The following is an 18,011-nucleotide window of genomic DNA, read 5'->3' as shown; positions in this document are numbered from 1 at the left end:
CAAGTCACCAAGTTTTGACCAAGCTGTCCAGTTTCACATGTAACCCCATTTTGCCTCTACTCTTTTGATCAATGCCAATAGAGGTGGAAGCTCTTGAATGTAACAACAATCTAAAATTCCAAAGGACAGGATCTATCCAAATCTAAATGAAGTTTCCAGGGCTACTTGACATTGGACTGGACACTCTAGGCTCAAATCTAGCCTCTAGTGATAAATTGATGATGCCTTCAATTTTATTCACCAAGATGTTTTATTCACATCATCCTAAACTGAGAGAATTTTGTTTTAGTACAGACAGAACTTTAAAACAGAAATTTTAGAAAACATAACAAAAGTTACATTATAAACATAAAATTTACTCTGCTTTTGAGCCAACACTGACCTTCTGTTCCAAAAGCAATGTGTTGGTAGGGATTGCTGCAAAAGCCTTGTAGCTTGAACTGGTCTTGTATTGCTAGAACGGGTAACCAGAAAGCAAGAGTGGAGATGAAAAGAGGGAAGAACATGACATAATTTTAGAGTAGTTCTACCAGGTTAAATGACAAGTTATCAAAGAAAACAGTTATTATGCTTGACCAATGTGTTTTTGACAGAAAAAAAATTAGCTTCCATGTTAATATGTCATTAGAATGAGAAGCAAAGAACTATCACAGCAGTAAAATATCAGCCTAAGGATAATGGCAATTATATGATATATATCTTCAGAATTAAAAAGTACCACTCTCTATAAAGTTATATATAAACTAGAAGCCCAGTGCATGAATTCGTGCAAGGGTGGGGTCCGGCCAGCCCGCCCCGATCAGGCCAGGCTGGCTGTAGGGGGGGATGTGAGAGGTTGCTGGCCTGCCCTGTTCCCGATCAGGGTGGAGGGGCCAATCAGGAATGGGGCCGGCTGGAGGGAGGGGTTGCAGGCGGTTGGTGGGCCAGTCCCACCCCCTGGTCAAATTCCTGGTCGAACTCCCAGTCAAGGGGACAATTTGCATTTAGCCTTTTGTTATATAGGCTTTCTCATTAGCAGCATTTCCTCATAGAAGTGCTATTCTTTCAATGTGAGGGTTGTTTTTTATTTATTTTTTGTTGTTGTTTTGATTCTCAAAGAAAATTATTTTTTATAGTGCCATAATTAACAAATATCATGCCAATAAATTATATTGAACTTATGATACATTCTCTTACATCATTTATAAAAATAAAGAACAGAATACATACAATTTAGTAGCAGTTTAATAAGCAGCATATTTTGAATAGAAGTGATTTCATCAATTTAACTCTAAACTGGAAAAAATAGAAAGCTCTTGATCTTAAATTTATTTTTTAGACCTTATCATCTCCTGTATTTTCTAATATAGTAATGTTAATGAATCAAATGATAAAATGTCCTGAGTTTTGATTACAACTCAGTGTAATATAGTTTCGTTTTGTGTAGTATTGGGGGGAGAAGGCTGAACATGAGGAAGTTGTAGAAATCAGGATAATATGCATAATCAAAAGCCCAGCTTTGATACCGCTCTGGGTTCCAAGCTGCTTAACTAAGTTTAAGGCTCCTATCATTTCAGAAGCCCCTGCCTCAGGCAGCTTCCCCAGGGACTCAGAGACAAGGAGAAATCTGCACACAGCTACACATTGCCTCAGTCCACTAAAAAGCAAACTAAACGGTCTACAGAAGAAGACAGGGCAATCAAGTCAAATAAATCGTTAAGTTTTATGGATATAATTGAAATAACCTTCATTAAACTGGTGCAATTAAGGTAAGAGAAATCAAAATCCCAGACCTAAGAGAAGTCTCAGGTCCCTTTTAAGCCCTAAGTCTCTATATTCACTATGAACTGCTATGGCCTCCAGACAATACCTTATTTGGATAAAAATAAAATGAAATGTCATCTCTTCATGGGGAATAAGAACTGACATTTATTACTGGGAAAATTATATATATTGCATCATTTAATTTTCCAGAAGCCGTGTTAGTAAAGAGTCATTAGGAAAAAGAGACATGGTGAGGTCAGCTGTAGTCTAGTCTAAGACTAACCAGCCCATAAAAAGTAGGAACAGGTTTGACACCCAGGCTTGCCTGGATCCAATAGCCATCCTTTCTCTATAAGATCATATATTCTCCCAAAGAATATCTAAAGACAAATAATATGAAATAAAATATATCATTAATACCCCGTGATGATTTTATTGTATTTAATTGGAATAATAGCTGCAATAATAATAGCTAGCAATTACTATGAGCCAGGTATCATTCTAAAAGCTTTTTGGGTATTACCTCGTTTTATTATTACAGCAAACCTATTAGGCAGATACTGTATTACATCCATTTGATATATGGAAACTAAAGTTCAGGGATGTTAAGTAACTTATGTAAAGTCGCTAGCTAGTAAGTCATAGCTGGGATCTGGATGCAGACACTCCACCTCAACAACAGTGCACTCATCTACCATATTCCCTTGCCTATCATTTCAGGAAGCATAATCATTTATTTATAACATTTGTCCTCCTGTCTTCAACTGCTCTAAAGATTATAGCTGGAGAAACCTGTACAGAGAGGTATCTTGTTAATGCACATATTATGCCATAGAATCTTAGAATCAGAAGTGATGTTGAAGGCTATCTAGTTTAACGCCCCCATCCAAGACAAAAATCTCTCTGATCCTCTGTTCTGCCACCACATGAAGAATTGCCTACCTCCAAGGCAACAAATTTAGCATAATTGTTAGAATTGGTGCAAAATTCCTTATATTGAGCCAAAATACAATACAACCATTCCATTGTTCCTATTTCTCTCCCCTTCTAATCATGTGCATTCTAAGAGCTCTCTTCAGCATGATAGTTATACTGCTATTTCTATTAACCCCTCCTTACCAGTCCTTAACTGATGAAATTTCACTATTCTCATCATTTTGTTCTGTTGATATTTCTTTAAATTTTGAAAAGTTATATGTTTAACTAGATGTATTTTTTAACACAAAGTAGAATATAATCATCACCTCTATGATTTGACAATAAAGTCAACTGATACAATGAAGATTATAATAATTAGAATTGTCTCCTTGTTTTTGGTGGCGAGTTTAGAATATACAGGAGAGTGAAGTTGGAGTTAGTTCATATTGTTGGATCATAGGAAGCATGGGAGGAGAAGGCCATATGAGGACAAAGGCAGAGATGGGAGTTATGCAGCCAGAAGCCAAAGAGAGCCGGGAGCCCCAGAAGCTGGAAGAGGCAAAGATGGGAGACTGGAGAGAGTGCAGCCCTGCTGACACCCTGACTTTGGATTTCTGGCTCCCAGAACTTCACGGTGGCCTAAAATCTCTAATCCTTTTATTTTTTTAAGCATTTGTTGAAATCAAACTCCATTCTGTAGATATGCTTTTTCTCTAGATCCAAAAATAGTACTTTAGGCATTGTCTCTACCCAATTTCATCTGACTAGATTTGGGTTGTCACTGTAAACTATGAAGAAAAAAATTTTTATATTATTTCATGAACCTTTTGCCTAGGCACGTCATTTGTATTTTCATTCAAGTCATATACCAGTGATAAAGAGCTCTGGCCTACCCGGTTCTGCCATCAATCAATCCTATAAATATATTTGGATATAGCAGTTCAATTCATAAATTCATTCAACAAAATATTATTGTGTATTTTGTGATATGCATTGCTCTAAGTACAGTGAACAAAACATACAAAGCCTTTACTCTCTAGAGCTTGCATCCTCATGAATAGAGACAAACCATAAACAAATAAGAAAGCAAAGGAAATGTTTTAGAAAAACAAATAATAGGCAGAGATGTGAAATAAGTTAATGGATTAGAGAGTGACCTTGAGGATGCTTTGGATTGAGGACTTGGAATAAATGGGAGTTCACAGAAACAAGTCATTACACTCACATATCTCTTTTTGTTCTTGATATAGTGAGAGATATCACAAAAGCTAGAACTTGGAGGGCATTCAATAAATAAAGGTCTGTTGCTTGAAAAAAATGTCTGACTTCCAGTTATAACTGTTGTTGTAAACATTCACAAACTAAGAATATAGGTTATAACTTTCAGAAATTATCTTCCATTTTTTTGAAAAATGGAACATATGGCTCACCTTTTTTCCCTGGTAAATCTCTTATTTCCCATCAGTTACAATAGTTTTTCAATAGAAGTAGAAATGTCATTTGTTTTCAGACACAATTTATCTAGACCAGGAAATATGAACTTACTCAGAACTAGGCAATCTTTCTAGTTCCTCATCTATCTTAGGCTTTATGCATCTCTAAGACATCTATAGCTTTCTCTTTTCAGTCTGAAAATCATTCTTGTTGCCATAAGAGGTAAGTTTTAGGTTCACTGTATTTCCTCTGGGTTCTTTTAACAACATTCTAATTTGGACATATTTCTTCCTCAGCATTCTAAGGCTTCCAGGTATTAAACCAAATTCATTTCTTTCCCTTCCTTTGTTTAAAAATAGAAATCACTCTAGTCAAGGTAATTATAACTTGAATAATAGACTGTCATATTACAGGTTGGAATCACCTTCAGCGAATCACAGAAGGTAGACCTGACCAACCTGACCCTGAATCTAGCAAAATATGTAATGATACTTATTGTATCCCTCCAATTTGTCATCTATGCTTTTAGTCAACATCCAATAAATATGTCTTAAATATCCACTACGTGACAGGTACACTGCAAAGTTTAGGTTTAGAAAAGGAAATGGAGTTTTAGTACATAAATGTATCAGAACTAATCCTATTTATAGGCAATCCTAGATATTACAACATAAATCCTGGGTGTGAGGATGGGGATAGGAAGAGCATATCCTTCTCCTTCAGAAAATATTCCCCACCCCTGTCCTATCCCCTGTTGCCTAAATTTCCACACCAGGCTCTAGTAATAAAGACCCAGGAGATCTCAAAGTGAACTATATTAGTTACCTGAAGAATCGGAGATTTGAACTCATGGTTACACTTTAAGTAAAGGTGACTAGCAGAACCTCAGATTACATAAATGACAAAAGAGAACTCTAGTGAAGAGGGTGCCTTTCATTATGGCCAACTTCTCTTGCCAGAAGCATCGATGAGCATATATACTTCCTGCTCTTCAGTGACATGCTTGCACTTCCTGAGTCAGAATCTCCCTAAAGGGAAAGCTCAACTGAGGTCCTGATCCAATTCACAGAAGAGATTGTCAGACACCTGCCTTACATCTGGATCACTGGCAGAGCACAATCTCTATAATGATTTTGATACCTGAAGTGGAGGAGTAGGAGAGGGAGATGACAGTGGCAGCTACTAAGAAAACTTCCTAGACTTTTTTCCCAGGGGCCCTCTCCATGGCTGACTTATCCTTTTGTGCTTCTAACTCTCTAAATGTGTAATACTTATTTCACTGTATTATAATACTTTTGCCATCCCTATTACCCTGAAACATCTTTTAGGGGAGAATTTCATATTGTTTCCAATACCTAATATCATCCTGGCAAGAACAGATACTCAGCAAATATTTGTTTGAAAATTATGCTGATTCAGAGGACATAAAAACCCAAAATTTTAGTTCCTCATCTTCAGGCCAAGCCTTAGATGTTGGTGACTCTCCTTCCCGATTCAAGCCCCAAAGACATTTCCAATGTGTTAAGTTCCTGAAGTCATCTTCCTTCAATGATCTGAACTTTCAGGTTTGAACTCATGACCTTGAATCTTTGTTGGTTTTTTAAGTAAATTGTGCTGCTATAAACATAGGGGTGCATATATCCTTTCTGATTGGTGTTTCTAGTTTCTTGGGGTATATTCCTAAGTATGTTCTTTGAGTTAAACTGCACAAGCGTCTCTCAATTAAAATGCAAATATTCCCCAAGGGGTAAAAAAAAAAAAAGGTTTGTCAGTCCTTGACATTGTAAATCATTGCTAAGATGAATTCAGAAAACCTAGCTGGAGAGAAGCAAAGAAAATGGACACAGCATTGGTTAGTATAGAGATGGACGTGACAGATAGCAGGGATGGGAGAATCATGAATCTAGAATCCCCTGAAAGGTGCCAAGAACTTTGGGGAGGAGGAGGTAGAGTAAAAGACAAAAAGGAAACAAGAAGGTATGTATGTGTAGTTTAGCTGTTTTACTATTTCACATGTGGCTAGCTGTAATGATTGCTGAATGTTTCTCTACCTACAAAATATATACAGAAATATTATCTTTGTCTTCACTGCTGTAATCTCCCAGAGCCACCATCACTTCCTAGATTGTTGCAATAGCCTCTTTTTTTTTGTTCTTAATCCTCACCTAACCACTTAGCAACACTAGCCAGGGCTGCAATAGCCTCTTAAGGTCTCCTTACTTCCTCTCTCACTCTCTTAGAGTCTGTTCTTCACACACAGCCAGATAGATAAGATTGTCAGTTATCTATTCAACCTTCCCCCCCACACGCCAATTGCTTCCTGTTTTACTCAAATTAAAAATCAAAGACTTAGAAGTGGCCTGCAAGATCTCACAGGCCTACAATAGCTCACAGTTACATCTCCTTCTGACAACCTCAAGTTCCCTCACTCACTCCACTCTGGCCACACTGGCTCCCCTGTTCTTTGTATCTGCCAAACACTCTCTGGCCTCAGGGATTTTTCCTGACTATCCTCTCCCATGAGCAACACCTCCTTGCATGTCACCTTCTGAAAGAAACCTATTATGACCACCCAATATTAATTTGTGACACCATCCCTTACCCTGCTATATTTTTTCATTACCACATATGACCTTCTAACACACAAGAAAATGTACTTATTTGGGAAGGGGGGGTTATTATTGATTATTTCTGTGCCACCACAGAATATAAACTTTCTATGAGCAGGCATTTTGCTATTTTATTTGTGGCAATATAGCCTTACAACTTGGAAAAGTGCCTTGCACATATCCTTGCACATAATAAGCACTCAGTACATATTTATTGAGTGAATGAGTGGTTTGTTTGAACCCTCATTAAGTATTTTAGCTCATGGAGGTATATTTCATATTGCTCATTTCCCATATTATATACGGATTAGCAGAAATGGAGAAAATTACATAGAGACTGTTGCCACCAAGTTTCCAGTATGATATATTTGGAAATGTTTTGATGCCTTAAAGGAAAGAGTTTATTTAAAGGACACATATGTAATACCTTAATCAATAAAGAAAAAAATTTTTTAAAAAAAGAAAAATATGATGTTGAAGATCCTTAAAAAAATTTAAAAAAAATACCACCTACAAGTTCATAAAATATCAAAAAGCTCCCAACTAATTCTTTAAATATGCTATGTTTCCAAATAACTTTAAGGCCAACACAGGCACACCATCATCTTGGGTGAGTGTATGGAACATCATGACTCACTAGGAGAAATTTTAAACTGTTTCATAACTAAATGCGAAATATATTACAACCTGAATACAACTCCATGGATTAATTTTGTGATATTTAGACTTTCCCAAGGGATTAAAAATATCTCAGACAACATGGATGCTGATCAAAGAGTAGCCTGAGCAACATCCTGGGAAATGTCCATCCTGTCTACAGCCATGCTCATATTGTGAAATGTTATTCTTAACTATATCTGATATTAAAATATGTCAACTGTATCGAACTAATGCACGCAGATTCAGAACCTTAAGATTCAATCTATGAAAAAGAAACATTACACATACTTTTTACCTGAATTTAGCTCAGCATGCTCTACTGTTCCATTTTATTTTCATATCAAAGGCCAGCAGGGCCCAGACTTTGAACTAATGTCATTCAAGTATTCATGTTTTAATATGATGGCCATTTGTATTCCAGGACCTCTTTCCTTTTGGGATCTGGCACTAAGTGAAACTGATCTATATCTGAAGCTCTTTAATTTCAAAGATAGCCCTGTGCTCAGATTAGCAGCACAGAAGAAGGAGCAAGACAAGAAACAATCCATAAAGGCATGAATTCTTTGATATCCCAAAGCTTTTGTCTATTTTCTCCTATCAATCTATAAAGTAATCTTAGCAATTTAATAAAGACTAGTCAAACATCAAAAAGAAACTGGGATAAGATTTACCTATTCCAGAATCCATTTTAATGAATTTTTATATTCAGGTTACAATTTCTGCAAAAATAGTTTGCAATAAAAAAAAAAAATACGCAGGCTGATTTTTTTTACCTGGAGAGATAATAGCAAGAACAAGGAAGAAATAAATAGACAAAGAACAGCATGTCTCAAAGAGTGACTCTTTTTGCAGAAGTTATCACAAGTTTTACCCATTATAAGAAATATTTTTCTGTTCAAAGGATCAGGTAAAAATAGATAAATTATAATTTCTCGATATTTTTATATTTTAATTTACATCAAATTTATTGTGAGTTTCTAGAAGCTTAGTTTTTAGCTTGGAAACAAAGAAAATAAAACAAAATAGAGGGCAAATGCTGAAAGTTCTTTAATATTGGGAGCAGTTAATGAGCTGTGGAAAAACAGGTCTTTAACAAACTTGATTTTAGAACCAAAAAAGGACTCAGGCCCTCACCGGTTTGGCTCAGTGGATAGAGCTTCGGCCTGAGGACTGAAGGGTCCCAGGTTCAATTCCGGTCAAGGGCATGTACCTTGGTTGTGGGCACATACCCAGTGGAGGGTATGCAGGAGGCAGCTGATCGATGTTTCTCTCTCATCGATGTTTCTAACTCTCTATCCCTCTCCCTTCCTCTCTGTAAAAAATCAATAAAATATATTTTTTTTTAAAAAAAAGGACTTAGCTTTAGCAAAAGCCCCGCTGGGCCAAGCCTCTCCCAGGTCTCTCCAAAAACAGGACAAAACATGAACGAAGCAAAGTGACCACATACAGAAACACTTGGAAGAAGCCTCTGGAGTCCAGTCATTTCCCACAGAGGTGAGGAATGATTTAGGTGCATGGCCATAGGGTTCAGGCAATACTTGTTAATAAATTCAGGAAATGGTCATGTTTACATCACCAAGCTTTTGTAATATAGCACAAATAAATTTCATAATAGCATATGCATTAAGGAGATAATCGCTAGGTCATTTTACCTCAAATATACAAGATTTTCAATTTAGAATTATAAAAATGTTAGATTTTTCTCTATCCTATTTGCTTTGAAAGTTTAAAATGCAAGGACTTAATAATTTCTAAGAATACATTTTTAAATGGCTCAAACATTATATAAATTGATAATTCTTATCATTATTCTATAACAATGATTTCCTTCATGAGAATTATTAAATAAAGCTAAAATAATAATTGATTTTTTTTGTTTTACAGCAATGAAACATAATAAATTGTTCACTGAACTTCAGTTTCTTGGTGTATGAAATGAAGAAAATAATATTACCAATCTCATGGTCATAAAATTAACTGACATTGTCCCTTTTAATTAATTTTTAGCTATTTTGAATAACTACTAAGATATATCTTGATTCACAGAAAGCATTTGATATCTGTTACTATAATCATCATTACTATTATCATCACTATTCAATGATAAGCCAATCTTCTTATGTCTCCACATACATTTCCCTGGAATCAACTTCTATACATTTGCCCAGTTATTTACCCTTTCTGAAATATCAACTCCTTTCTCTTCATTAAGATAAATACTAAATATTTCAACTGGCCTGACTCTCATAATATTTCTATTATATCAAATTCAGTGCACAATTATATGTAATTGACATTATGCTATGTTAACATTTCCTTATACTTGTTTTTCAGCATTACTGTAGATTTAATAACTCTAGATAGCTTCTCCACATTATGTATATGTATTTTTGAATGAAAAATTTTAAGACAAAAAAAATGCTCTCTTACTTTCCTTAAACACACACACAGAAGCACATATATACACACATCTCAAAAAAAGTCTAGTATAGAGGTAGGCACACAGTGGGTGTTTAATGCATGCATGCTTTTTAAGTTAAACTACATCATTAGTAAGAGCATGTGAGTTGTTTTATCTTTCCTATCCTAACTTCATCCTTCAAACAGAGTTGGACACAGTCTCCATGGAAGTTGGAAGCAGTAAAACTGTGTTACTTCAATGCACTGAACTGAAAATTTGAATTCCCTCTTAATACAAGCACTTTCATAATTTTATTTTATTTACATAGCAATGACCAAATTCTGGGTGTATAATATGCACATTCTAATTATTTGAGAATAGCTGGGAAGCTGGCATGCTCTATAGCAGTGTTGCCTTCTTCCAAAAGAAATGAGCTCTATGGATCACTCCTTCAAATATTTCCCTTCTCATATTAAAACAAATGCCAGTTTCACATCTCTCCTCAGTGGGTTGCTTTGGAGCACTCAAAAGTCAATATTTCTACTTTCTTAATTCTATTTCCTTATACCCAGCCTGTCTATTTTCTCTGTATTTCAAATTACTAAGTTTTTTTGTGTTTATTATAAATCAAATCATTTTCACATATAAAGGAAATTTCTATTCCCTTTTGCCCTGTGTGGATATAGCTAAATGCATATTGATTTAGCTTGAGGTATGAAGAGCAATAATGAAATCAACCATGTAGAAGGGGAAAAATTAATAATTATAAATGAATGATGGCAAGGGAAATAGAAAGTTTTTAAATTGGCTTGGCCTAGAATATGGGCCTAGATCTAAGATAATATTCCTTTTTACACTAATCTTATCTATAATTCTCTCAGTACAGGATATTTTTTATGGATAATTGACTCCATGTTATTAAATAGTTAGACATGTATCATATCACCAAATCTCTACTAGCTGCTTTAAATTCCAGTTCTTGAATCAATGATATAAACCATGTTATGCCTAAAACAATAAAAATATAAGAATTTATCATAACAGGAGGATACACAAAATCAGAATTTCACAGAAACATGCACAACTTTAGACAGATTATAATTCAACTCCATGTTCAAATATACCAAATCCTAGCCACACCCTAGCCCCACACTTGCACTTTCTCATAGGAATAGAAAGAATGTCATAATCACTGATTTAACCCCCTCTGCAAAAAAAGTCTTCTTCCATATTTCAAAATAAGCATGCACCATGCAACATGCAAAAAATACCTTGGGTTTCTTATTCTCAGGGTCTGTTGGCATGGAAAATGCACAAGGTGAAATCAGCTCCTTGGTTCTTGTTAGAGAGGTGGAAGGTGATGGGGTTGAAACAGATGACCTGTGGTCAGATATTGAGCTTTCCGATTTCCCAAATCTTGAAGGTAAGGTGCCACTGCCACAATTTGGGTGCAGTGCGGAAGGACTGAGCTGGGGTGCCCGAGTGGGAAGATTAGCATGAGGGGGAGGGGAGGACCCCAATTTGGGAAGAGAGGCAGAGCTAGCACTGGAGACAGGCGGTGAAGTAGGAGCAGAAGGATTCTGCCCTTGGCCAGAGAGCTGTGGTGATGCTCTCTGGGATCTGTGTAGCAGGTCTGAAAGAACTGGGGAAGGATGGAAACTTTCCTCTGGAGAGGAGAGTGTGGCTCTTTGGTTAGTGGGAAATGCAGACGGTAACATAGAGGAGGCTGATGCAGAAGGATATGTGTAAATATCCCTGGGCTTTTCTGGACCCCTGAGGTCAGCATCCCTTTTGCTCTTCCAAGAAAAAGGATAAAATCTTTGTGAAGCAGGAGGAAGACCTACAGGACTCGGTGTTGTTTGCAGCAGGGAAGGGATTGAATTACTCTTTAGAGAAGTGGGTGATGGTGTCTTCTCTACATTCAAAGAAGCAAGGCTACTACTTTCATGTTTTGTGGGAGAAAGGGGGTGTGCCTGAGGAAGGGGAGCAGATTGGGTGAAAAAAGGTAAGTGAAAGGATGGCTGGCTAAATTCAGAATCCTGGTGTTCCCTTTGCCCAGGAGACCTGGAGCTCAGTGAGCAACTGGAGAGAGATTTTTTAGGTGTGGATGGGGCTTGCTTTGCTTTTTGATCAAGTGTGAGTGTGGACGAAGCCAGGGAGTTGAGAGAGAAAGTGGGACAGGATGCAGGGGACAAGGGTCTCTGGTGAGAAAGGTTTGACTTGAGGATGGCAGTGAGAAGAGAAAGCCGGGAGGGCACCAGGGATTTCACCCCTGACCTTGAGAGATTTCCACTAGAAGACATTGGGCTACAGAGAGTGGAAGAAGAGCCATGGAGAGAGGGAGTAAATGGTTTTGGACTTGGAGAGAGTGAATGCATGACAATACGGACTGGTAGGTATGAGGTTGAATTCGACTTCAGAGAAGCACTGGAGGACAGTGGAGGAGAAGAGGGTCGCAGACTTTCTCCAGAGCTAAGGACATGTGAGGCTGACGCTGTCTTCTTCAGAACTTCCAATGTCCGTCCAGGTTTTTGATCTGCTTCACTGGGACTGGACAAATTAGAACCTGATAACTGAGTGGAATGGGGAAACTGAAACGTCGAGGAGGTGCCTTTCGATGCAAAAAAGGGTGACGAGTGAGTGGAAGTTTGAAAATACGTAGCTGTTTCTTCCACCAAGGCCCCACTGGCGTCCAGCCTCCTAGTGTGGAACTCCTCTAGGGCAGAGGCCCCGCCGAGCTTAGCGGGGTCAGGTGGTGCTTTCTGATTAGTTGGAGAAACAAAGGAGAAAGCAGGTGGTTTACAGGCAAGCTGCTCAGAGGTAGTGGAAGAAGAAGTTGACTGGAGGAGAGAGAAACAGACAGATTGTAATAGGACATTATTTGTGAAACTATCAAAATAGTCTTAGCACTTGTGTGTTTATGCAAACAGTCCTAATAGTTTACATGAAAAGAGGCACCCTAAACCTCCATAAAAATGGAAAAAATTCTGTTTTGCCAAAGAGGCACTGTTTTGAATTTGAAAAAGAATATTAAAAAACTTGAAGTATTATATACAATAGCTCATTTGTTCCCCGGAATGAGCATCAATATTAAATTATATTTGCATATTTCCATTTAGAAATTACTCATTGACAGAATCTAAAAGTGTTATCTTAATTTGGAATTGTGTGACTTGAAAAGATTTAAATCACCATCAATGTAAATTTCAAAATTCCCTCGGAAAATGAAATAGATTTTCTTTCATTGTAAGAATATAAACCATCATATAATAATAATGACTACATTCCTTAAAAATGTAACGTACTTCAAAGTTTGAAATTCTAAAAATCTGGACTACTGTTACATGTTGTGAACCTAAAAAGAAATGCCCAGAATTCAAAAGATGTAGCATCCAGTATCAATATACAATGGTAAACAATGAGAGAGTGAAAGCAAAGTCCAAAACAGAGAGGGGATTTTAGCTTACAAAAATATTTTCCCTAATTACTTGCCAGGATAAACACATAACAAACAACTTGGTTGTTTGTTACTGAAAGAAGCACATATGCTTTCATATCAAAGGAATCCAGAGTACTTTATAAATGTAATCTACCTTACACAGTGCAACTAACTCATCAATTCCACACAAAATAAACAGACAATAAAGAAATAATGTATCCTTGTCAAGCTAGGCTAGTATGAGTCTGTGGAATAACAGGGTATATGTATTCCTGTGCTCTATTTTTAAGACAAATACTGAAATTATAAGTGAGTCTAAAGACAAATCTTTTAAACAGAGGTTTTCTTTCAAAATTATTGATTCAATTCTATCAATTCATAAGAGAAACTACTTGTGTCTAACCAAGAATTTGGGGAAATAATGAATATTTATTAAGTGATTTTATATGTATATATTTTTTGTATTACATAGCAGGAAAATGTATGACCATAATACTTAAACTTAATAAAAGGTTGATTTAAAAATTCAGTAAAAGATACTTCTTGGTTTTGCTTAAGGTGTCCATGTTAAGGTATCCATCAGTTCTAATGTAAAGATTTTCATATCATATAGTTTTGAGTTCTGAAAAACATTTAAAACTAATAAATTCAAGCAACTCATCCCAGACTTTCCAGTTTCTGAGCAAACATACACAAAATATTAATTTCTTTTTATATGTAAGCCACATATGTATTTGCAACACAAAATTCTTGCCACAATAAATAATATTTGAGTACATTGGTATAACCCAGAATATCCATAAATACGGGATAATTGAAATCAAGCAGAGAAACTGAGAAAGAAAGCTTAAACATTCCCTCATGTAAGTTTTACTTAGAAACAATTCTACTTAGTCAGTGGTTGTAGAACTGTTTCATGTGATTAATCATAAATGAAATTCTTTTCTTATTGTTTCCAATGATGGTCTCCTCACAGAAGGAATGAAAACATTTCAAGACCAGGTAGGATGCCTTTCATGTTGTGCCACAGCTTTTAGTAAAGAATTTTATAAATTAGTAATAAAACCCCCCAAAATCCCATTATCTTTTCAGTCATGTTTCCAAATAACTTCAATTTATATGACAAACTCATTAATTTATCCTGATTATTCGTCAAAATGTCATGAGAAAATCATAGGGCCATAATTTTGAGGATCTCATTCAGAGAAAAATATTGTTCCAACAAACTTTTTCAAGAATATGGATTCTAATTACCAAATTTTCTACTATATGAAGTCATATTTTAGCTAATATAAGTAACTCAAAGTTTTATTGTACTTTTTAATAGTTGATTATGAAGAACTTCTAAGAGAAAAACTCTGAAAAATCTAAGAATGTTTATCATTTATATTAATCCACATATTTTTATATTTTTGCATCCTGTATATTAATAAGTATTTATAATATATTCATTTCTAATTTGTAAATATACTCTGATGTTATTCTAATTTATCCTAATATAAAAATGTGGCACCATGGTTCTTTAAAATTCCAAGGAGGGAAGAATGGATTTTTTAATGAAAAATACTCATCGTCCTGAGTTCCTCTCATCAATAAGTTTTTTAAAAGAGGAGCTAAAGACATGAATGATTTTATGCAGAAAGAATGGATACCTGTCAAATGCTCAGTGAGTTGCCCAGACTTTACTTTACCTCTTCCCTGTAAATCCCTTATTTCTCTATTGATGTCTATAAATTATTTCCATCCTTTCATTCTCTCCCATTAATAACTCCTCCTGCTGTTTGTTACTAGGTTTGTTACTGTTACTCTAATTTCTTCTCCCTCAAACTTGTTCTCCTTCTCCTCCACTATTTATTTCTAACCTGATCTTTATTGAGTCCTTTGCTTCAAACATCTCTCAGAACTACCCCTGACTATGTACTCCAATCCCAAACCCTCCTCCAATTACTTGAGCCTCCTTACCACACACCTCCTCCAAAGTCATTCTCAAAACTCTCTTTTACTAGAAAGACTATCCTGAACCCTGGAATACATTCACATAATCCTAGTAACACAGGATACTTGCAATGTTCTGCTGTCATCAGCTTTCCCGCCTGTTCTGAAAAACAGATGTTCCAAAAAGTCAACACTCACCATCAACCCTTTTCTCACCATTCTCTCACTGTACTCAACAACTTAGATTTCTTTTCTCCAAGGAAAACTGAGATTACCAGGAAAATCCAATTTTCTTGATCTACTCTCATTTTTTTTTTATTTTAGAAAAATTATGACTTTTCACTTTTTAAAGGTTAATTTTCTCTATGTACTCTGAGTCACAGAAGATCCTGTCTTAGGGATCACATTTCATCAGTTATCCTCATAGGCTATGTATTCATCCTTTTTGTTTTTTTACTAGCTCTCTCATCTTAACATAAATATAAAGCAGAATTTTTCTAATATTTAAAAACATCATAATAAATATCATCTAGACTATAAAAATTTTCACCATTCTCTAGTCTTTTCATTAAAAAGGCAAAGTCTTTTGTTTGCCCTGTTAGCTCAACTGGCCATATAATTTGTTTTGGCCAGTAGATCATTAGCAAATGTGATATAAGAAGCAGTGGTTAGAAAAGCAGTGTGCATTGCAGCTTACTGGCTTGCTGAGTGCAGAACATTGCCACAATGTGAATAAGTCCAGCTAGTCTGCTGGAAAATACAATACCACATCTCAACTAACAAGCCACCAGACAGCTAAACATCTTCAAACCAATCCAGAAGCCAACTGCAGACACATAAGTGAACCACAACAAAGATCCAGTCTTGTGGAACCACCTGGCAGAACCTTGCCAAATTGTTGACTGGCAGATTTCTGAGCTAAATAGAAGGTTGTTGTTTATAAACACTAAATTTTGGCGTGGTTTGTTAAGTAATAAAAGCTAATTAGAAATGTATGTATATACATACACTAAGATCTTTGTGGATCCTGTCTTTCCCATAGTTATAGGTACATGTTGTTCTCTTGACAGTTACATCTTTACCATACAATCACTGTATTGATTTCCTTTTCATGGCAAACACATCCTAAAGTGACTTCCCAGAATCCCACTCTTGTATAATCCCCTCCTCGAGTATGGGTGGAAGTTGTCACTTGCTTCTAATTAATAGAACCTGGCAAAGGGAAAGGAATTTTGTAGATGTAATTAAAGTCCCCCATCGGGTGACTTAAAGTTAATCAAACATGAGATTATCCTGTGTGGATATGACCTAATCAAGTGAGTTTTTAAAAAAATGAATCAAAAGGTTAGAGATCACAGTAGCAGAGCAAATAAATAGAATAAACATTTTAAGCCACTAAATTTATGGAGATCTGTTATGCAGCCATGGAAAACTAATACACTTTCTACTGGCTTCTTAACAGTCCCCTCCATCCTCTCTTCCACAGGCACTGTTATCACCATTGTCTACAATGATTTATCATTTTCTAAACCCAACAGGCGAAGATAAGGGATTCTTATCTTTTCTGATTTCTCTCTAGAAACTGACACTTTCCATCTCTCCCTCCTCTTCAAAACTGCTTTATCTGTGGCATCTGTTTCATCAGTCCTTCCCTTCTTTCAGCCTCTTCTCTTCTATGTTGGAACTTCTCTGCTGATTCCTAGAAATGCCTAAGTACTGCTTGTTTGCCCAGAAAAACTTGTACTTAACCTTTACACTTTAGCTCATCCAATGTGAACCTTGCCTGAGGTTTGAGGCTGATTTAGGTGTCTTCTCCTGCATTTCCCATTGTTCCTTGAATGTGTTACCTTTCATTGTCATTGTATTCAGATGCATCGGTTTTCAAGTTCCTTGAAGGTAGGTGCTATGCCTTTTAAAGTTTATTCCCTTAGTGTCTAGTGCATGGCATATTGCCTTCCTGAAAGAATGAAGAAGTGTCCTATAAATGTAAGAACAAAAGTACATAGAGCAGGGACATAGTGTCTCCTTAAAGAAGGCCTCATCACCTTCAGAGATTGTCCCCTCTAACTCTGCTACAGACTCCAGACAGTGAGGTTAGGTGAGGGATGGGGAAAACAGTGACTCTGATGGCCAATTTAGTTTTACCTCACCAGAGAGGAAAAAAGAAATTTGAGCTCTGATATCAAGTCAGGAGACCCTCCTTTTAAGGGCTCCATCATCTTTCTGCTGGAATTGACAAAGCAACTTGATTTCCCATAAATGTACTTCCTCTATCCCTTGACATAATGGTACAAATGATGTTTCATCCAGAGGAAGCAACAGGCCATCAGGCAGGGATCAGAGGGATTCCACCAGCATCAGAGCAGAGCCTGGGGCCTCCCACAGAGTCAGAAAAATTCTCCTAAGCGTGTCCAATCCCACTCACCATAGACGGTGACAAAAAGATTAAGAGAACAGAATCATATCCTCACCCTAAGCAAGAAGGGAAATGGGGAGATGGCAGTGGGAAGATCACTAGAGAAAGGTGATTAAACAATTAAAATCACCACCTGGTGATTTTATTCAAAGATAAAAGAAAATAGCCACACTAATAAAAGACAAATATGCTAATTGACCATACCTTCGCTATGCCCACCAGCCAATCAGAGCAACTATATGCACATTAACCCAACCAAGATGGCGGTTAATTTGCATATACCTGCTGGGAGTGAAGACTGAAGACAACGTAGAAGGAAGCCAAGCGCTGCAGAAGGGAGCAAAGTAGAGGCGGTGGAGACAGGAACAGAGCCAAGGTGGCGGAGGCTGGAGGCAGGAGCAGAGCTGGGGTGCGGCAGGCGGCCAGGGTGCGGTGGGCGGGGGGGGCGCGGGGGGC

At 36.6% G+C, this 18,011-nt stretch overlaps 1 protein-coding gene across 4 annotated transcripts in view; it reads right to left on the bottom strand.

The window, feature by feature from the left end:
* MLIP (muscular LMNA-interacting protein) overlaps positions 1-18,011 on the bottom strand; it is a 243,626-nt gene that overhangs the window by 96,160 nt on the left and 129,455 nt on the right. For all 4 annotated transcript variants that reach the window (XM_014537286.1, XM_014537287.1, XM_005863289.2 and 1 more), the window contains 2 exons: positions 11,037-12,605; positions 383-454 (listed from right to left, as the gene is read on the bottom strand). In XM_014537286.1, the coding sequence (XP_014392772.1) occupies positions 383-454; positions 11,037-12,605 (1,641 nt within the window). The remainder of the gene's footprint in view (positions 1-382; positions 455-11,036; positions 12,606-18,011) is intronic.

Source organism: Myotis brandtii, unplaced genomic scaffold (genome assembly GCF_000412655.1).
Source record: "Myotis brandtii unplaced genomic scaffold, ASM41265v1 scaffold176, whole genome shotgun sequence".
In the NCBI taxonomy this organism is placed as follows: domain Eukaryota; kingdom Metazoa; phylum Chordata; class Mammalia; order Chiroptera; family Vespertilionidae; genus Myotis; species Myotis brandtii.
This window is presented reverse-complemented; position numbering and strand designations above follow the sequence as displayed.